Source organism: Branchiostoma lanceolatum, chromosome 13 (genome assembly GCF_035083965.1).
Source record: "Branchiostoma lanceolatum isolate klBraLanc5 chromosome 13, klBraLanc5.hap2, whole genome shotgun sequence".
NCBI lineage: Eukaryota > Metazoa > Chordata > Leptocardii > Amphioxiformes > Branchiostomatidae > Branchiostoma > Branchiostoma lanceolatum.
In genome coordinates, this window is record NC_089734.1 from 9,094,035 (window position 1) to 9,116,483 (window position 22,449).

Consider the following 22,449-nt stretch of genomic DNA (forward strand, 5'->3'; position numbering starts at 1 on the left):
GGGCCGTATATCCAATTACCTAAACCGAAAAAATAAATCCCGGGTCACACGTATAGTTCCGTCTTAAATAGTGACAATACGCAGTTGTACGCATACGTTCAAAATAGCAACTTTTTTCAGAGTTATGCGAGGCGTACATATAGCGTATAGGACCTGTCATACTTGTGCGTGCACGAAGCTTTAAAATATTTCGCGGTGTATGTAATGTTTGCAGGGAAAATGTTGTTTTCTACTTTGACCCACCGTTGTGTAGCTTAGTTAACGAACCAAAGACATTATTTCTTCGGCTGCAAACTTAACCTTAAACAAAAACTTTTTAATACGGGACTCAGGCGGACTGGCATATATGCACAAGTGTTACGGGGCCCTATGAAGAATGAATTAAATGGATCTATTGCATGAAGTGCTCAACACTATTTTCTTGCAGCGAATAGATGTATTCCGAGCATATTCCAAATTACGCCAAACGCGTTAATACGCTCATAAATGAATAATACGGAACTCACATGGACATGATATATGCAGAAGTGTTACTTTATTCAGTCATGCTAAACCTTTACATTGCTCAATTAGTCTCATGAAATATTTGCTCAGTCACTCGCATTAAGTACTGTTGATTGTGAGAACATGCATATATTGCATATGTTCAAATATGTGTGGTGGGATAGATGGACATGGGTTCAAAATGCATTTGCAAGTTTTGTATGTGGACTTCAAGTAGATTGTACAGACGATTGAAAGAATAGAGTAAATATATATAATCCAGCTTTTTATTATGTATTTGATTATGTAACATTAGGGCGATACAAAGTATTACACCATACCAGTGCAACACAGCTATTAACCATGTTTTTTTACACTCCGGTCTTACCAGAAACTTAATGCTCCTAGTGTCAGAGATGTGAGATAACTGCACAAATACGTTGAAAAGGGGACGTAAATGACAATCACATGAATTTTTTCTATCAAAAGATTTACATTTATGGTACAAAAATGTTACATAATGGCGCTTTGCATTGTGCTAAAATAATGAACAATGTACTGCTATACCTTACTATAACATCTAGTCCAACAAGATACACAATATATTTTCAATATGCTTTTCATGTACTTTCACACCTGTGCCACTTTTTAAAAAAGGGGCAAGACAAATAAAGATTTATACTACAGTTTGTCACTACAATCCAGTTCTCGCCATTCTACTTAAGGAGCAAGAATCCGACAGAGCTAAGCATACATACATGTAAGTTGAGCATCATTATATATTACAAGATTGGACGAAATAGCTGCCCAAGGACAGAAATAGAAGACCTATACAAGACTTAGGTTGCAAAATATCATGCTGAACCTGACAACTATTTGAAAAACATTAAAAGCGCCATGAAAACAATGGGAAGTTTTTTGGCTGGCAGTTAAAAATAAGAATTAAAAAAAAACACAGAATGTCCAAACAATTTCGAACAGTAATAGGCTAATGACATGTAAGGAGTAAATGTTATACAGGAAACAAAATATTAAACTATCCACATAACTTTCATCATGCCATACCATACATCTTAGTCATGCATTACATATTGTACTAGTTTAATGTAATTAGCTGGTGGTATATTGATAATATACCAACAAACCAGAAACTGAGATGACTGCCAATTCTTGATGACATGTCCGACTTACACATACAACAAAAAGTAATGACCACAAGTGTAACATTACCCAAGACAAGTAGTGAGATGTTTCATGACTTATGTCATTACACAATCACTGAACAGTTTATCTAGGCCAATTACACATAATACACATCAATATAAAATGGATCCACCTGGGGATCAGAATATGTAATTAGCTGCCTGGGTCTCTGGCCGAGTTGCCACTTGGCAACTCGGTTTCAAAGTGTAAAGTAGTTTGATATATTGTCAACTTTGTATACCTGTATATACACAGCCTAATGCTTCTTTTATAGTTAGTGGTCTTACCATACATTGTACATGTCTACATTTGTTGTGAAATAAAGTTAGACTTTGTCACATGCTGTACACAATTTTACGGGTATGCCTAAACACCTCACCCAAACTCTTGGATACATTGTCTACGAAATTATGAACACAAAAGACACAGAAAGTTGTAAGTATGTAACTGTTTGTCATGTGCAGTACACAATTTTACAGCTAAAATGAAATATGTAGTTTTCTCTCTTAGCCATAAGTTATCGGAAGTATAACTATGGTCATAATCATGTCTCTGTATAGAAGTTCAAAATAAGAATGCACTAGAAACCTTAAGTCTGTCTAATGGTATGAAAATCAAATAAAATGATAAACCGACCTATTTAAAAGTTCTACTAACACGATTAATCAGGTTCTGAATTAGCATATGGTGATATGTTATGCCTGCAGCATTTTGGTCACAGCGATTCTATTTCTGTTCCATATGAACAGCTTTGCTTGCCGCATAAAGTTTGATGGTGCCATGTAAGACAGCTGTCCTTTTAACTTCTTCAACGACGCATTGCATTGTTCTACAACCTGAGAGTTGATGTGATCGTACTGTGGGTATGCGGACAGCTTGTATCCCACGGAGCAACCTAGAAATATAGATACAATATTATTCATATCAAATCAGTCATCAAATGTCATTCATTTGGGACAAATATTGCCAGATAAACTCAATAGAGTAGTTATCATAGCTTTCCTATTGTCAAACCACATGAAAAAAAACTTGAGGTTTACTTTGAATGAAGTCAACACACCTTTATGATTTTTCCAATGAAGCCGGTCAACCAGAAACCAGGTATTTCTGAACAAGGATGGGTCTCTGTTCAGACAGTACGAGTGCAAATTGCAACTGTTGTCGTAGATGACACAGTCTGGAACTAGGAAAGAAGTGAATTATTACACTTGTTTTAGAAACTATCAGGAAATGATAACTTTACCATAAGGTCATGTAAGGAACAATCTGTTCTTAGTAGATGATGTATACATGTAAAAGTGTAACATCACCAGGCCTCGGGGTTAGCTAAAAAAAATAACAAAGAAAGATCTGTGTTCAGGAAAATGAAAATATGCCTGTTTTACTGTAAATCATTCCTTCATTTTCTGTGAAGATAGTTACAAATACACTGACAACTGAGCAAGAATCAATGGTCATCAATGTAGTAAAGCAAACAGTATAGTCTATAAATTGACAGTCAAAAAATGACAAACAAGAGTTCCACAACCCCATATCTCAATGAACAATTCTATTCATGCAAATGACTTACACATTTGCATAATATATCCTTGGTCATAAACACATTTATCTAACTTACACATGTTGCAATACTGACAGTCCTATAATTGTCAAATTAGATGAATTATGTTTTTGCATTAATTATGCAAATTGGGAATTCATTTGCATAATTGGTATCTGTTGATGCTCCACATTCCATAAACTACATATGTTACATGTATTCAAGTCTGATAATGGAGAACACTGCAAATATAGATTTTCCTCATTATATATGCAAATTAAGTCACAATTAGCATAATTTGCACTTCATGTCTGTCTAAGCTACCTGCATACTAAGTATCATATTGACAGTCCTGCATTAATTATGCAAACTAGGAATTTATTTGCATAATTGGTAACTGTTGATGATCCACTATCCATAAACTACATAAGTTACATGTATTTGAGTCTGATTATGGAAAACACTGCAAATATAGATTTTCCTCATTAGCTGTACAAATTAAGTCCCAATCAACATAATTTGCACTTCATTGTGTACATCTCTGTCTAAGCTACCTGTATACTAAATATCAAGGAAATCCATCGTTCCTTTGTTCAGTTATTATCCTTAGAAGATTTTCACGATAACGCCCGTGCAGTTCCAGAGCAAGCTGCTAGGGCGCCCAAACCCACACCGCGTCTTCATTACACCACAAGCTATCTGCCACCAAAAAATCAAGACCATAGCACGTCCAGGTCAAGAGATACAAAAATAGAATTTCTGCATACCAAATATCATCGTAATCCATCAAGAGGTTCTTGAGTTATGCTGACTACAGTAGTCCGGAAACACAAACAGACAGACACACCCAAAACAATATCTCCATTATTCATGGGGATAATTACCATTTTGGAATCTTTTACGGAGTACCGTAAATGGAGTATTCGGGGACTCGTGTCTCACCATCACTTCGAATCCATAGTTGATCCCTGAATAAAACACAGAATGTCCAAACAATTTCGAACAGTAATAGACTGATGACATGTAAGGAGTAAATGTTATACAGGAAACAAAATATTAAACTATCCACATAACTTTCATCATGCCATACCATACATCTAAGTCATGCATTACAAAGAGATTAAAATTCAATACGAATAAATCTATGTCTACATAGACATCAAAATGAAAAAACAGATGGTAAACAAAATATTCTACCATGTTCACAATGTAACAAGAATAGTCCTGGTAGAAGAGATGGGTGCCCGCCAGAAGACTTCTTGCAGACTTTTCCACCTGCATTCCTCTTCCCATCTGCCACATACTTCCCCCTGTCCCTAACACATGGCAAGGCAGGAAAGAATGACAAGTCGTCCATTCCTCCTGTTTCTGATGACAGATGGTTGGAGACCTGCACCTTACCGGTAAACGGTCTCTCTGCCACAACAAGAAGGTCTCTTAGCAGTGGCCGTAAGTACTCTGGCACACAGTGGCCATCCGTGTGTTTCATGACTTCAAATAAAGCAGGGATTTGATGCTGAAGGTATTGCATCTTCTCCACAGAGTCTGAAACGCCTTCTCCATTGCAGATGTCAGTTATAAAGTCATGTAGTTTTCTGGAGGGATGGAGTAGTCCACAGATAGGGGATTTTTTTGCCAGTATTTCAAGGAAGGGTTTTAAATACTCTGGGAATGGATTGTTCAGCACAGCCTCAAGTGACGAGGGGACGTTTCTGCGCAGTTCTTCCATGTCTGGTGGAGATAGTCCATCGCTAAGGAAGGCTTGTAGAAGCTGGCGACCACGTGCTGTTTTCACAAACATCCTTTCTTGGAAACTAGTATATGATTGAAAAATAATTCATAAAGTTAGATTCAATTTTCTAATTACAAAGATTGAGTTCCAAAACCTAATACCAAATTGCCAAGTAATGTTTGTCTCACTACTTTGAAAATTATTCCAGAATTGTATGTTTTATGTTTAGGCCACAGTAAGTAAATCTTATGAATGACATCCTCTGGAGACGTAAAATACAATGAGAGATGGCAAAGAAAAACAGGATGGGTAAAATAAACAAGATGGAATTTTTAAAATCAACACCATAAACATTGTAACAAGAGTTGATGTGACAACTCTTGGTATCACGGTAAGTCAACAAGTTTTTAATTCCTGTATTCAAGTGCACAGTAAGTGACACTGATGTGGTAGACTGGTATCACTTACCAATTAAGTTGGCAACTACACTCAAGGCTACCAAACACCATGACGCTTACTCCAACAAACAAGTTGGCTGTCTATCGGTGCGATAGTCAGCATACTGGGTTCTCTTCTCCACTCCCACACTTCGATCTACCCAACCAACAGTTAAAGGAAAAATCTACTCCTCTGTAGCTGTGAATATAACATTTCTCAACACGCGGTTCCATTAACCCTCAAACACCCGAGTGGGGTCATTTTTGACCCCAGGCATGGATTTTGATGTGCTATTTGAACATGTTTGATCTGAAAAAAAATTCCTTCATAAAGTGTAGTGCACTATATGTTTACGCAATAAAATCAATACTGGTGAAATTATAAGGTGCGAATGGTATAATTATACTTATCTGCCAATAGCTCTGGATTCCTCCTCATTTCCACTTTGCTCCATCAATGATGGCATCAACTCACGTCTGAAGCTTAGTGCAGTTCCATCGCAAATCACCACTTTTGGTGACGTGCCACAAACAGGACACATAAATCCATCATCATAGTGAATGTCTAACAATTGAACAAAGGAGTGCCACGCCAATCGGAACTTGTTGTATGTTAGTTGGAACTTCACGATACCAGCATCTGCCATATGTTTGCACAGTGTTTGGTGATAGCCAAACAATGTTAGCCTAGAATAAAAAAAATAGCATAATATTAGAAAATTAAAGGTATAAATCTTGGTAATGAATAAAAAGTAGGATACTTTCCAAACATTCCTCAGAGATCCCAGTTGGTCTCCACATATATGCACATTCATACCTTATACTTAATTGTGTATTACCAATGATCTATACTTGTAACAATATGACTCCTAAAAGCAGTGATTGTCTTATTGTCATCAAATTATATCAGTCATAAATCATGCAAATTAGTGTCTCATTCACATAATCCCGAGAAAATGCTAGAATTGCTGACTCTAGATCATTTGTCGAGAGGTATGAGATCGTGGAACTCTACAGGGGAAGGTTCTATTTCACAAAAGTGCAGTTTTGGCTGAAATACACACCTTAAAATATGGTGGCAGTCTATCTGAATATGAAAATTTTCAAATTTTGTGATTTTTTCAACATTAACATAAGCCCCTTGTATATACCTTGAATATGTACTAAACTAGTATAAAGGTATGCTAGCAAACAAAATTAATGCCTCTAAGTATAAGTACTTTGTGGTAAAAAGGCATTTAACTAAATATCTGAACCCAAAATCTGTTCTCCACACAGATATAGGCTATTACAAAATCACCACCATTGCAAAAAGGGAGTAGTTTCATTAGAGTATGCACAGGGGGGGTTAGAGTCCAAAGATTGCACAAATTTTGCGATTTCTGTGGTCAGATAGACCATAACCATATCCATATTTTGAAATGCGTATTTTACAAAGTTCAGATTAATACCCCCCAATGTTCCTCTCATTCTCAATTACGCAAATTAGATCATGATAATCAAATTATATCAAGCATCACGTAAGCTACCTACCTATTAAAATCAATTATCCTAGAATGTCCAGATCATGAGCTATCAAAACCAGTTCGGCTGCAGTATCATAACAAGCTGCTATAGAGACCCCTAAATCACTTGCAGGTCTCATCAAGACCTACTCACCTACCAAATTCAATGACAATAGAGCTACTGTGCAAAACCACATATACACATACATACATACACACAAGCAAATTCTACAAAAAACATAAACTTCTTGTTAAAGGTAATGTATCAAATAAAACATCAATCAATGTTTTGGAGGAATGGATCGCTGAGGGATGGCTGTATGCTGGGGATTAAGCTAAAATCTGAATTCGACAAGGGGGCGCTGGGCTGAAACAAGAGGGAGCAGCGCCCCTCTTTCCTGATTTAGATGAACCCCTGTGTTTATTATTATTCTATCAGCAAAAGGTATTCATATGGTGATTTGCTACAAATGGGGTGTAGCTAAGTTATAAACTTAAGGTAGCAGACATTACAGGTTCAAAATCGTACTTTTTCAAATCATAACATCCAATACTCCACAATGCAAGATGGAGAAGATGGCCAAGTATTAAACCTACCCAGTCTGGAGGAAATGGTACATGTAATCCCTCAGGAGGTCGTGGGATACCAAGAATGACCCCATGTTGAGGATGGCCTCGGCTCGTCCATCAAATGGCAGGCTATGGCCACAACTGTCACAAGTCTTGTCATACACTGCACATGAATACAAATGGTTATAATCATAAGATGGTTGGCATATGACAAGGATACATCCTTTCCATATCATAGACAAAATTTGAATAACTAAAAAATATTGCAGGACAAACAGAGATGAACTTGATAAATTATGCACCATAGCTGTTAAAATTACTGTTTTCATATTAAAAATTTCAATTGATATACCCATTCTTTCATATTAAGGAACGATATGTAAGTAACATTTTTGTCATTAATATTTTCTTCTCACCAATAAATTTGCAAGTACTTAACGGCACTGAACCTTGATCCGACGCAACCTTAATCTGACACTTTTCAGTATTCCCCTGTGAACTAAGACCTGGCGCTGATATGTAAAATATTTTGATTGCTTATAAATCACAGTAAGGTAGGCAACTTAAAAATGTGCAATGGTAGGGCCCTGAAGAGAACGTGAAAATTTGACATGTTTTCATCACATAGGGCATGTCGTGGGAGTTGTGTCAACATAAACAATGGTTAACAAGTGATATGGATACACGACTGGTGACCTCTCTCGACCCACACGGTCGATTTCCGTTTGATGAAAATGTTTGGATCGGGGTTAAACGACTGATCTATTGACTTTGTGGCTCCTGTGCTTGTATTTGAATTGGTCTATAACAAAATTCCTGTTCATAGTATTATTTTCAGTGTGCCCGTCCACTTCACTCATGCCCTACAGATTTGCAACAACTCAGAAAGTAAAGTTGGTCCAAATTTGAGCTTGTTACCAGGTCAGTTGATTTTGACTTCGTCCGTGTCCAAGAGATGGTACCGTCATATATGGGATTTATGATTATTAGTGTTTGACGGACGTCGCCCGAGCTCCGATCAATTTGTGACGGGGCAGGTTTTCAGCGAAAAATACGGTCGAAGCTCGGGCGATTTTGAAATTCGGAGAGCTTCCGGCAATCTACAAAATCGGCCGATGCTCGCATGAATTGTGACGCCGGCTTTATGAGTACAGTCAAACCTGGCCGAGCAACCACCTGGCGCAGGCAACTAACTGCTGTCAGAGGACACATTGAAACAGTCCCATCCATTTTTACATAGTTAAGACCCTCTCCCAACCAATCGTCTTCCCTAACCAGAAACCACTTTTTGTAGTCCCAAAGGGCCATTCACCCTCCCCTCAACAACCAAAATAGATTTTGTTTGTACAGCGGCATCCAAACAAGCAGCAGCCTCTTCAAAGTGAAGATTTCTGTAAGCTCTAGCACTATCAGCCATTGATTTCATTTTAACACCAGGAACAGAAACAATTCTGATACTCACAACAAAACCAGAAACACCATTGAAGAGGTATATGCAGTTGAATAAGTTAAAATCTGTTACTGAACCTTTTTTGTGTCATCAGACAAAATCAGTCAAGCACATATTATCAAATACTGTGCAAGGTACAAATCATAGACATGTTTCCTGGGAATTTGACTATATTTTGAGCAAAAGTAAGATTTTTTTTTGTCAACCAGCCAACTTGTTGGGACCAACTAACTGTCCTCAGCAACCACTTAGTCCCTTGAGTGGTTGCTTGCACCAGGTTTGACTGTAATGCTATTTTCAAGCCTTGTTTTTCCAGCCACAGCTCGATAATTGTAATACTTGTACATGTGCAGTAATGACTGGGGAAGCGCTACACAAAATGTACCCAACATGCAGTTACTGAAATACTCACAAGGTCGTTTGTTGAGTTATAATTCTGCGCTGCATTTTCTCAAAAGTGTCGGATTAAGGTTCAGATTAAGGTTCAGTGCCGTTAAGACATCCAGTGCAATGTTCTATAATACAAACTGTCCAACCTGTTGCTTCAAACACCGAAGTCCGAGTGAATAGTTGAATGCTACTGCATTGCCCTCCATCAATTTCTTTGTCACAAAGCTGTGTACTGCACCTTGGACAACTTTTTTCATGTGTCACAAGTTTGACTGATCCATTGTCTTGACAGAACTTGTGAGGGCTGTACCCTGGAGTGTTTGTTAACTGACATGGGTTGACATCAAAATTTATTTCCTGTGTGGAAAGGCAGATGGGATTTTTGACAGTGCTGGGCACTTTCTTGTTGCATGAAAGGCTGTTTTTTATTGCCTGCACTGTATCAAGCAATGAAAGACTGACTATGTTGTCTTCATTTGCCAACAGTTTTTGGAGCTGGCTGACATGCACACAAGAATGGGAGCCGTAGCTGCAGGTCAGGCACACGATATTCCCACTGCAGTGTAGTATACCATAGCTCAAGGAGCCTGAGGGAGAATCACATCCAATGCAGAAGATGTCATCTCCAAAGACGTCAAAGACTTCGTCAGTCTGAAAAAATAGAAAAACAAAGAAATATTAAACAACAGGCTTAGGGAAATCAAAAGGAACAAAAAGCTGCGAACTGTACGAAATGTACATGTAGCTTTTAGAATAACAGGACTGGTGACTATTTGCATGTATACCAGAGCCCGGCTGGATTGATTGGTTTCATATTTGGTATGTCGGCAGGGTGTGACAAAACCTTGAATCTGTTAGATTTTGGTTCCCATAGCACCTTTCCACGGTACTGCATTGAAATTTCGGTTTTGATACCTCGTGATCTGGACATGCTATGGTCACGATTTTTCTGTGGTAGATGCCCCTGGCCTTGGAACACTGAGACTAAATGACATAGGTTTGGACCCCCTAGTGACCCCCTAGTGAAACTGCAGTGGCATTTATTTCCGAAATATTTGACAGGTGATAATTTGAGAAGGGGTCGACTGATTGTCATACTTTTTGGTATGTAGATAGCTCAAGTGATGATTGACCAAAATTAAAGCTAATTATGTTAATACGAATTGACCAAAATCTAGCCTAAAGTTGCCTGCAATATAGCACAAGATATATATGGATAGATTTGTTTGCCTAATTTCTCATATCTTCCAAGCTGACAATGATCAGCACTTAACAATTTTCTAGCCATAAATTCTAATCAGAAGAGAAAAGATGTGCTTTGTAAAGAAACCCATTTTTAACAATTTGCTGAAGAAAATGGTCTGGTCATTCGATGTGTATGTGTTGAGAGTCACATGCTTTGGCAATTATGTGTTCTATTTTAATTTTTACAGCAAATAGTTGTGTAATTAACACTGCATGTCCAAAAAGGTGGAAGACGAAACATATTTTATGTCAAGTTGCCCATTCTACAGTTTAAAGAGGCCAACATTTTCCATCCTAATTTCTCCAAGTTTTAAGACGAAAAGAATCCTACTCTCCTCTTAACATCACAAAACCCACATATTACAGAAAAAGTGGGATCATTCATCTTCCATTGTCTTGCAAAAAGAAGTCGAACCCAGTAAGTTAGAAGTAAGTGTCAGTGGTTAAGACTAGAGTAGTCATATGTTACATTGATCATCATAGTCTGTCCGTCCACTCCGTGTTTTATGTACATGTACATGTTCTGTGCAATTAGCCTTTGGGCAGGAATTTGCAAAAAAACTTTCAAATTGATGATGTATGGTCACCGGTTGGAACAAAATTAATATAAAAGTTAAACCTACTGCACATTATAACTAGAAACATCTCCATTCACATGCCCGTAGCCAGGATTTTAATTGGGAGGAGGGTCTTTTTACTGTTTGGCGCGAGCTTCCTAGGGGGGTCCGGGTATGCGAAAATTAAAAAAATTGAACCTTCTGATATGGCATTTCCTGTGTTTTTGAGAGGATGTCAAAGAAAAAAATCAGAGACAAAGAGCTGTTATTTCTTGGATTTCAGACGCTGGTGATACAAATAAGTCCGCCTTAAAAAACAAACAACTTGGACGTTGAAAAATGGACCCTTGAGCGTTTCACATTCCAAGAATCGAACCTTCTGAAAGGGCAATTTTCCTGTGTTTTTGAGAGAATTTGAGAGGAAAAATCAGAGACAAAGTTAGCAGTTTTTTTGTAGGATTCTAACCTCTGTGGCCTTGCTGGTGATACAAATAAGTCGGCCTTGATAGAAAAAATCTTGGACATCAAAAAGTGGACCTTCAACCCTTCCAAACCCACCCTGACTACGGGCATGATGGAAAGTTGTAACATATATAATATATAATACTAGTATACAGAGAGAGAGAGAGAGAGAGAGAGAGAGAGAGAGATCAGATATTATTGCATTAAGTATCAAGAGATAAAGCTGTAACACGCTTTACATTTTTCATGAAACTCAATATTTAAGACTTCATTCTTGGAATGTCCAATCCAACCCCAAACATACCCGCACAGTTGGCATGGCAACAGCAGCATATGTGGACGCATGTGTGGTGTAGTTGTGATCTGTAATGAGGAACACATAAAAGTTTCTTTAAGGGTCGTCCGCTTTAACATCAAGAAAAAAAACTTTAGGGGCCTAAATTAAAAAAAGGACATGTAGGAAATTAAAACATGAAATTATATCTAAAGACATGAAAATTTTCTTATTATGATAAGTCTTATTGTAGCAAAAAGGGTTCATAAGGTATGTTTAAAAAAAACCGATATGAAATGGTACCTAATACAGTATATACTTTTAATGTAATAATCTAAACATTGTTTTATAAACATACAATAGTGCATCATTTGACCACTAAAATGAAAGGTTAACAGTTTTCACAGCTGGGTGTGTATATTCACTAGAATAACATTTCACTGCTTCCAAGACAACTCTCTGCATTTACATTTATCTGATCTTAAGATAAACCATATTTCCTATTTCCAAAAGGTGTCCTATCCTGATAGCACACACAAGTTACTGACATGACTTTTGTTTATCTTGGTTATATTCGATTGCAATAGGCCAAACAAAAAAATGTAATAACTAGTGTCATGATTAAACATCACACCTACCTCCGTTATTTAAGTCTGCTTCAATGTCATGCTGTAGATCAAATTTGCTCACAATGTGTACAACAGCTTTGATGTGGATGCAATAGTTTTCCGAGATTCCTACAGCATAACAACAAAGAGTTTTTTTTTAAAAAGGTAAGAAATCAATCAACAGTCAGTCACAATATTCCACCCTGTTACTAAACAGGAGTTGGAATTTGTCATTACCAATGTAATAGATAATGATCTGTTTAAACAAATACTGTAAAATATTACTCATCTATAAAACTTCCTAAATGATGTTCCATTGACAAAAACTATTGGCAGATATAAACTTAATAAAGATAAGTTAATGTAATGTTAAAATAATGTAAAGTTAGTACATTAAAAAGTAGTGAAGTGACTTCCAATACATTCAATATTACCAGTATCATTACAGTGCCATGTCTATCCTAAATGCATACTGCCAAAGTATGAATAACACAAAGAAAAATCATTATGCATGTAGGACAAAAAGTGGCAACAAATGTGACAACAACAAAACCCACATAGTATTGTTACATGCTCTTCTGTAGAAGTGGACAAAGATGATATCTTACGAGATGATCCTGCGGTGATGCCTGATGCTAAGGACCTGACTAGTTCCTGCTCTCGCCTGGAACAGGAGCAGCAATAAATCCACTGGCAGGTGCCCTCCACTGTTTTAACACATCTTTCCACAATGTGATATTTTCTCACCTAAGATAGACACATAGTAAAGCACAACAATTATGTGGGAGTAATACAATCTGTCATAAACTTAGAGAAGACAACAGGCAATTTTCACTCCTGTGATATTTCATATGTTAATGTCTTTAAGTAACAATTAGTGCAATGAACTAAATAAGGCACCTCCGGAAGATGTAATATTAGGCTTAAGTTGTGGGGCCAGTACAGGAAAATGGTGAAAAACTTAAAAGAAGTTACAAAGGAACAGCAAATAGAAACAAATCAAAGCTGGGACCAAGAAAAAAAAGACTAATGAAAAGCTAGTTACCAATTGGCTTTAGTAATGGTGCTGGCAAATCAAGCAAAGAAAAACTAGCAACATTATGATTATGAGTTTATCAATAGAATTGAAGATTAATGCATTACCGTCAACTTTGAATGATGGACATCAAAGTCCGGCAGTGCAAAGACAGTGACAGATGAATCACAAACTGAGATAGCAGACTCCTCTTGAATCTGGGAGATGTACGACGTGAAGATGTCAAGAGGCATCGCTGACTGAACAGCGGTCTCTTCGAGGGCCTATAAAGTGATTAGGCATGATTAAAGAGACACTATATTTTAAAGTTGCCCACTGCAAAAGTAGAAAGTACAACATAGGAATTTAAAAGTTAATATTTGCAAACATGGGCTTTCCTGATATTTGGCTAAATATTCTTTTATGACACATCACTCTCTGTAGAAAAGCTCCTTACATGCCTAGTTAGTTATAATTTCATGGCTCAAGACCCCAAAATATATGTTTCTGATCAAAATACAGTGGTCACATTATTGACAATAAAGTCATCGATTTTTTTTACAAATTGTGTTAAATACACTTAATATAACATTTCACGCTAAAAAATGAAATATTTCGATTGAAAAATACACTTTATTTCAAAAATTCAGGTCCGATCCAGGTCCAGAGGGTCAGGTCCAGGTCCGGACCTGTACCTGTACCTGATTATAGCAGTGTTGCAGTACATCATATTTTGGAGAGCGAGCCATAAGTAAAGGTCTCTGTGAGTCCTACAAATCATATTCAAATTGTACATCAAAATGATATGATTATTTCGGTGCACACGAATGTGCAAAACACAAACAAGGACGTAACAAAACATGCAACAAGGTATTTTTAGCTCACAAAAGAGATTCAGAGCGGAATTGTGATTTGTGGTTTGTTTGGGTGTCTCTTTAAGTGTACATTTACTTGAGTGCAGGTGTATGCATGTGTTGGATCAGTACGTCATGTCTGGAACGATATAACTTCAAAATAAATTACATGTATACTCTCCTTGCCATCTGTTGACTCATCTAGATATGATTCACAGATAACGTCTTCGAAAAAGGGCAACCTCGACTCGTCAAATCAGCTGTTTTGTATTTTCTTAGATAGGTTAAGTGACCGCCTGCTGGTAGCTTGGTACTGTGAATTTTCTAATCGGTCTAATTCTAATGATTTTTTCTGGACTGTTTTTTTTGGACCGGTCCATTTTGGGCCCTCTTGTATGTGTCACTGGAACTGCAATGGCCTATTTGTCAAAAACACATCATCTATAAAACAAATTTCATGGAGATTTTGGGTCTTCAGACTACTCTTGTCTGAACGCTGTAGGTAAAATTTGTCTGCGGCAGGTAATTTTAAATGGTACCTGCACCAACCAGACAAATTTTAGCCCTGTCAATGAACTCACCGGAGGGTCAACTGCAACTGTGCTTGGATGAACAATCTCGACATCCTGATCGTTACTGACATCTGAATCAGTGGCCCTGCTTCTTACTTCTTTGGGCTTAGATGTGGACATACAGGTAGTCGAATCTTTTCTTTTGGTCGAATCTTTTCTTTTCTTCATCGGAGCTTTGGCAAGATCGTGGGACGGACCATCGCCCCAAACGAATGAACGACGCATTCCTATGAAAAAACAAAGTCTGGTCTCATTGGAGGTAGGTATTAGGCTGTTATAAGTATTAGTATTTGCATGTTACCTGGTGCCTAAAAGAATGAATAACATGCATGCATACAGGCAAGGGCCACACAAATATTACCTGTAAGGTGCCTTAGCTGGTCCCCAGATGAAAGGGCCACACAAATATTACCTGTAAGGTGCCTTAGCTGGTCCCCAGATGAAAGGGCCACACAAATATTACCTGTAAGGTGCCTTAGCTGGTCCCCAGATGAAAGGGCCACACAAATATTACCTGTATACGGTGCCTTAGCTGGTCCCCAGATGAAAGGGCCACACAGATATTACCTGTAAGGTGCCTTAGCTGGTCCCCAGATGAAAGGGCCACACAGATATTACCTGTACGGTGCCTTACCCGGTCCCCTGATGAAAGGGCCACAAAAATATTACCTGTATGGTGTCTTACCTGGTCCCCAGATGAAAGGGCCACACAAATATTACCTGTAAGGTGCCTTACCTGGTCCCCAGATGAAAGGGCCACACAAATATTACCTGTACGAAGCCTTAGCCGGTCCCCAGATGAAAGGGCCACACAAGTATTACCTGTAAGGTGCCTTACCTGGTCCCCAGATGAAAGGGCCACACAAATATTACCTGTAAGGTGCCTTACCTGGTCCCCAGATGAAAGGGCCACACAAATATTACCTGTACGAAGCCTTAGCCGGTCCCCAGATGAAAGGGCCACACAAGTAATACCTGTAAGGTGCCTTACCTGGTCCCCAGATGAAAGGGCCACACAGATATTACCTGTATGGTGCCTTACCTAGTCCCCAGATGAAAGGGCCACACAAATATTACCTGTAAGGTGTTTTACCCGGTCCCCAGATGAAAGGGCCACACAAATATTACCTGTAGGGTGCCTTACCCGGTCCCCAGATGAAAGGGCCACACAAGTAATACCTGTAAGGTGCCTTACCTGGTCCCCAGATGAAAGGGCCACACAAATATTACCTGTAAGGTGCCTCACCCGGTCCCCAGATGAAAGGGCCACACAAATATTACCTGTACGGTGCCTTACCTGGTCCCTAGATGAAAGGGCTACACAAATATTACCTGTAAGGTGCCTTACCTGGTCCCCAAATGAAAGGGCCACACAAATATTACCTGCAAGGTGCCTTACCTGGTCCCCAGATGAAAGGGCCACACAAATATTACCTGTACGGAGCCTTACCCGGTCCCCAGATGAAAGGGCCACACAAATATTACCTGTACGGAGCCTTACCTGGTCCCCAGATGAAAGGGCCACACAAATATTACCTGTACGGAGCCTTACCCGGTCCCCAGATGAAAGGGCCACACAAATATTACCTGTACGGAGCCTTACCTGGTCCCCAGATGAAAGGGCCACACAAATATTACCTGTACGGTGCCTTACCTGGTCCCCAGATGAAAGGGCCACACAAATATTACCTGTACGGTGCCTTACCCGGTCCCCAGATGAAAGGGCCACACAAATATTACCTGTACGGAGCCTTACCCGGTCCCCAGATGAAAGGGCCACACAGATATTACCTGTACGGTGCCTTACCTGGTCCCCAGATGAAAGGGCCATACAAATATTACCTGTACGGAGCCTTACCTTGTCCCCAGATGAAAGGGCCATACAAATCTTACCTGTACGGTGCCTTACCCGGTCCCCAGATGAAAGGGCCACACAAATATTACCTGTACGGAGCCTTACCCGGTCCCCAGATGAAAGGGCCACACAGATATTACCTGTACGGTGCCTTACCTGGTCCCCAGATGAAAGGCCCTCACAAATATTACCTGTACGGAGCCTTACCTGGTCCCCAGATGAAAGGGCCACACAAACATTACCTGTACGGAGCCTTACCCGGTCCCCAGATGAAAGGGCCACACAAACATTACCTGTACGGAGCCTTACCTGGTCCCCAGATGAAAGGGCCACAATAAACAATCCCTGATACAATGCATAAGAAAAGCGGATCAGCAGAAAAGAGGAGCTTTGCAACAGAACTGAGTCAGCTTACAGATGTGATTGTTGTGGCAGAGATTGCTATTCTCGTATATAGCTGTTTATCCATAGTCTATGCTGTAGGGCTGTTGTGAATTAGGATTTTACCATGGTCAATATTGACCAACAGAAGCTATAATGTTAGATATATTAAAACTCCTAATTTAAATTGTCTGACCGAGGAGGGTTTATATAGAAGGGTCTAACAAAGAAAATATGCGGTCTGTAAGCCTGTAACTAGTGTAAGGGTTGTCCAGTTTTCATGCATGGCTAATTACGGAGGGCAATTAACAACTACTTGCTAAGACGTAAGCACACTTTGGCAAGGAAACAGTTAGGTTAACGTGCACGTGTTAATTACGCTAGCCTAGCACTTTCCAACTGTCAGCAAGGGGGTGTCAGGTCGTTTCCCCGTCATGCCAGTTCCCTGTCATGCCTGTTCCTCATCTATGTGGATGTTTCTCCGGCGTTTCTCCGTCATTAGATTTAGTGTTAAGATGTTCTTCTTTAATATCAAATGTATCAGTATGAAAGATATACTTTGAAGGGGAATTGGATGCCATCCATTGGTATTTTTATTGGCGTGTGGAACATACTGGAAGCCCACCAAAGAGCGACTGCGCCATGCATGTTTATAATTATTGTCGCACGTAACAAAACATTAAACATGAATCATTGTCCACGTTGCGCAATATTGCTACGTTCTACGCTAATGTTGGAGCAAGCAGTCGCCGTATTAAATCGCCAAGTTGACACTTTATTTGGTGGTGTTTACAACAGGGAAACCGTCCCCGCCGCCGCAGTCTGTCGGCTTGAAAACCAGCAAAATTCGTGAAAATTATTACTAGATAACATAGATATTACATCAACTACAATGTATAATCATTATAGTTATGATAGATCGTTCACATTTCGATATCAAAAAGAACAAATGACGGAGAAACATCCACATAGACGGGAAACTGGCATGACGGGGAACTGACATGACGGGGAAACGACTAGAAACCAGCAAGGGTGGCGGCGGGATACTGCCGATTAAACCTCCTTGATTAAATCTATTCTTAATTAAGTACCAATTCTTCAATTGAAACCTACCTGAGGGCTGTGTTTCCTGAAACTCACGGGTTGGAATGTGTTGATTTAGGTATTCCCCGTTCCTCTAACGTGAACAAATCGTAAAAGACGTAAGCAAACTGTCCTAATGGCGACCTACGTAATCCCGTCACTCCCGGTCACTATCATTATTGACCAATAGGATTGAAGCCTTTTCCACCAATAGTAGCGTGGCCGTCTTTTGTGGCCGTGCCACCATATTCCGCTACCCGCCATACCTCCTCCACGCAGGAAGTAGATGTGACGTCATGGACGACCCGGAAATACTCCGGATAGTGTGCAAAATATGTCAGCTTACCGATCACGGTCGACGGAAAACATAACTGGACCGCTGTCGATCTAACCCCCATTGATATCAAACCGCTGCAGGGGTTACATAAATCCGTCACTTTGAAAAACAGTGGGTTTGAGAGATCTCGGGTTCAGCACAGTTTAGATATACAGGAGTGCCGGAGGTTTTATCTAGATAAAACCTCGATCATTGATTGACTACCCCGGTGGAATTATATTAGTACATGTTACCGGTATAACAGACAACCATTAGCAAGAAATTTGAGAATTTATCAAAGAAAGTAAACATGACCTCGAAGATTAAAAGAATATTGATGTTGCAGTTCGGACTGTCGTCAAAAGGAGGCGAATGATACATGAGGTATAAGTTTCAAAGGCCAATCATTGACAAGAGCTCTACCGATTCCGCCTTTGAAAATATGTGAACACCGGATACAAGTTTATCTTGTAATTACGGCAAATAGATTTCTCATAGTCAAACTTCAATTAATGTTCTCATTCCACTGCCTTGTTTTAAGTAAGCCGCTAATGTCTCGTATTTTCTACGGAGCTATGCTATCTTGGATTCAATACATTCTTTAACAGTGGGGCACAGGCAAGTCTAGATTCTGTCAATCTTTCATGGCAAGGAGAAAGGCTGTTTTAGTATTCTTGACTGATTTAAACAATCTATATCGGGGCTGGGGCAAAGAATTTTTCTTTTTTTTAACAGACATTTAAGTTAAAAAGATAGTACTTGCCTTTGCCTTTGTCATCGCTAGTGAGGCATCATAGACACTTTATTTCTTTTCCGCCCCTTGGAGAAAATAGACCCTTATCTGACTTTTACACTTTTAGTTTGACTTTGACCAAAGTCAGTCAACAGCTATAATAGTTCAAAAATGGCTTTGTGGCTCTCTTGGATTCTAAAGGTTCCGTTCGATATACACTGTAGATACAAGTGTCATAAGCTTCAGACTTAATGTAATCGGACAGGCCGGACTTTGTATAACACCCATGTACGTCTACACGTATCTGGCACGGTTGAAAAGTCTTTTCGCCGGGGAAACGTACTTTATTACGTGAGTACAATAACATCACGGACCTTGTGCGTCAGAAAGCGTGAGTGATCTGACAAACGCGCTTCCTCACTTTCCGGAGATCAATAGTCTGAGATATGCCCTTTAGATAACTTCCCTGGGTTTTGTCAGCTTGCGCCGGCGGGCATGGGCTCAGTGGCGTGCCGTTTGAATAGCAAACCTTGATATGGTATGGCCGAACTTAAAGTACCATGATTGACTCCGTGATAAAGTTGCCAAGGTCGCCGTAAAACGGACGGTTCGCTGATTTATTAACAGCCCGGAACACAGATAAGACCCCTCAACCATGCTTTGTCAAGTTTGTGAGTGTTGACATATACTCAATACCGCGGACTTTGCAATGAAACATATAATCTTCTTGACATATGCTCCCAAAGCATTGATTTGTACGCGTGAAACTCTATTAGAATAAACGTTAGTCGCTACTCTGTGTCGTTGCTTTATTTAGGACTTATAGGGAAGATGGTGTGGAATATAAGAACTATACCAGGAGAATAACGAAAAGTCTATTACACATCAAAGATATGTAAGTATGACATCTAAGTAAAAATACTATTCAACTGGGGTGTTTTTTCAAATAAAAATTCTTGTACTAGTTAACTCGCACCGTTTAAGTCACTAGAAGTCTATACTATTGGAAGGGTATGACATAGCGACGAAACCTGGCTCGCAAATTTGATAAATAAACGTGTCTAAAAGTTATTTTGAACCTACACTAGCGAGTGCAATACTTCCAACACTGGATACATATGATAAATCCTTCTTTCCACTTCACACACTTGCCGCGGAGCTCGGCAGTTATTGCATCTGGTAATGGCGCCGGCGGAAGTGCTTCAGGGCTCTTACAGCGGAGATTACACACCGGCAAACACCGAAGGAAGTCGTCATCAGTCTAGAAGGTCACGGGAAAACCAAAAAGCTGCTCATAATTAACTCTGTGGGCGCGCAAATCATCAGACGTGGCTCACGCAGCAGTCAACGTGCCCATGCAAGTCACGTCAAGTTATAACGTTATATCCTACACCATCGCAAATCACATCCGTACCGCAGTATCGTTTCTCACGTACAGATTTAATCATCAGAAGTTCAATGTTAGTTAGTGGTAGGAAATGGCCATTTGGTACCGCTACTATCATAATGGTATCGTATGATGGTTAGTTTTTCCACATGCGGAAAATGAAACGTCTATTGCTGATGTTGCATCGTCTATCTTACTGTCAAATCATGTGCATGTGTTGTTGCGTTAGTCTGAACTGTAGACAGCAGGTACAAACTGCATTAGCCGTGTGTGCTAGTGTCTGATTAGTTCCAATTGAACAGCAATGATTTGCACCTACTACTGCGATTGCATGTAATCATAGATTTAATTGGATTTTGTCACCCCTTTGAGCTTTCCGCCGCTTTTCTGGCTTCGGAGTCACGATATCCTCAAGTAGTCGATCAGAGGTTCCATCGATGACGCAATCAGGAAGTCACGACCAGAGCCGTCCACAATATCCAGACATCTGATATGAACGCCGGTGTATGTGAAAAACAACGTTACTACAAATAGAATAAACCTTGTGCTGATTTGGGAAGCCACCTTAATTAAGAGTAGTTCCGATCAATTTTCTGAATGCCATTTTCCCCTTCCTCTCTTCCTGGTTTCTCCTTCTTAGAGGATTTCTTACACTAATCACTCTGATTATTTTCGGTAGCAATAATGTTGATATCCACATGATCAAATGTAGTTCATAACTTAAACATTCGAGTACAAAAGGCATACTTTATAAATCTTTGCCTATGTCAGTTCACTCCGTAGACTAATAGTAAGGTAAGGTTCTCGCCTCCTTTATCTTTATTATTGAAGACGTAAGATAAGCCGAGGATAAGTTGCCCGGTTGACTGCATTGAACATCGCATCTCTCCATCGTGACTGCAGTTCCGTCCGAGCGAACGCCAGAGACCTGCGGGTCTTGACCCTCACAGTACTCCGGGGGAAAAGCTAACCATAACGGATATGTTCATACACTGAAGATAAACTTGATTAACGGCAGTTTCTGAACACTGCCTTGAGTGACGATCTTCAATGGGTAAGAAGATGATTGCCGGCAATCCCATCGACTTAACCGCTCAAGTGTACGTTCCAAGAATATGTATCTCGTGTAGGAGAACCTTCTTGGTAAAGTGAAGTAATTCATTCCACGTAATCCCTATATTGTCGCCTCCTAAAAAGAGAATAAAAGTTCCTCATGACTAGTCATTCGTTATCCGGAACTTGATAGAGATCTGCACATGGCAGTGATGGTGGAGGTGATCTTCTTTTATATCTTGAGAAATGTTGAGCAGAAATACGACACCTATATCACGTAAAAACTCAACCATATATCTAGCTGATGTTCAAAGTTATCACCGTCACGTCTTCTTAGTTTTCATCCCTTTCCTCGAGATAAGACCTTAAGAAGCTTGGCTTGTCATTGATGAAGTATCTTGGAGCCTGCTTGCACGCAGAGAGCAATCGAATGTGACAGTCATGGACGAGGAGGAGACTTTGTTCTGAGGGAGGCAGGCCAGGACTACGCGTTAGTGCTGCTTTCACCGCCAGCCTTGGCATCAGTCAAACAGGCTTGATCTCTAAGCAGACATTGGAATCATTTGATCTAAGGTCATGAAGATCTAGAGATCAGCGAGTAGCCTAGAGATATAAGAGACTTTCTAGCATGCTAAACTAGACCCGAACATACACGTGTTCTGAGGCTGATATGACAAGGACGAAGATATATTGTCAATTTACTTGATAAGTATGTATAACAGTCTCTGATCCCCTCAATAGTTG

At 39.5% G+C, this 22,449-nt stretch overlaps 1 protein-coding gene across 2 annotated transcripts; it reads right to left on the reverse strand.

Moving 5' to 3' along the window:
- Window positions 1–518: 518 nt before the first annotated feature.
- Window positions 519–18,402, reverse strand: LOC136446845 (uncharacterized). 2 transcript variants are annotated; one of them, XM_066445458.1, is made up of 13 exons: window positions 18,247–18,402; window positions 14,907–15,124; window positions 13,600–13,755; window positions 13,065–13,203; window positions 12,487–12,585; window positions 11,879–11,937; window positions 9,457–9,961; window positions 7,498–7,633; window positions 5,807–6,082; window positions 4,424–5,043; window positions 4,111–4,194; window positions 2,747–2,869; window positions 519–2,581 (listed from the first exon to the last, which is right to left on the reverse strand). In XM_066445458.1, exons 2-13 carry the CDS (start codon window positions 15,120–15,122, stop codon window positions 2,382–2,384), a joined length of 2,613 nt encoding a protein of 870 aa, XP_066301555.1. In that variant the 5' UTR covers window positions 15,123–15,124; window positions 18,247–18,402; the 3' UTR covers window positions 519–2,381. The 2 variants fall into 2 exon arrangements, with proteins under 2 accessions (XP_066301555.1, XP_066301556.1); XM_066445459.1 differs by having other exon boundaries at window positions 9,883–9,961; window positions 18,247–18,392.
- Between the last annotated feature and the right edge of the window lie 4,047 nt (window positions 18,403–22,449).

Excerpts from the sequence above, each read along its gene's own strand:
- LOC136446845 (XM_066445458.1), bottom strand. The coding sequence starts at position 15,122 with ATGCGTCGTTCATTCGTTTGGGGCGATGGTCCGTCCCACGATCTTGCC. Across the intron at positions 9,962-11,878 it reads TTGCCATGCCAACTGTGCGG|ACTGACGAAGTCTTTGACGT; the intron begins GTATGTTTGGGG and ends CTATTTTTTCAG. Across the intron at positions 2,582-2,746 it reads TCATTGGAAAAATCATAAAG|GTTGCTCCGTGGGATACAAG; the intron begins GTGTGTTGACTT and ends CTATATTTCTAG.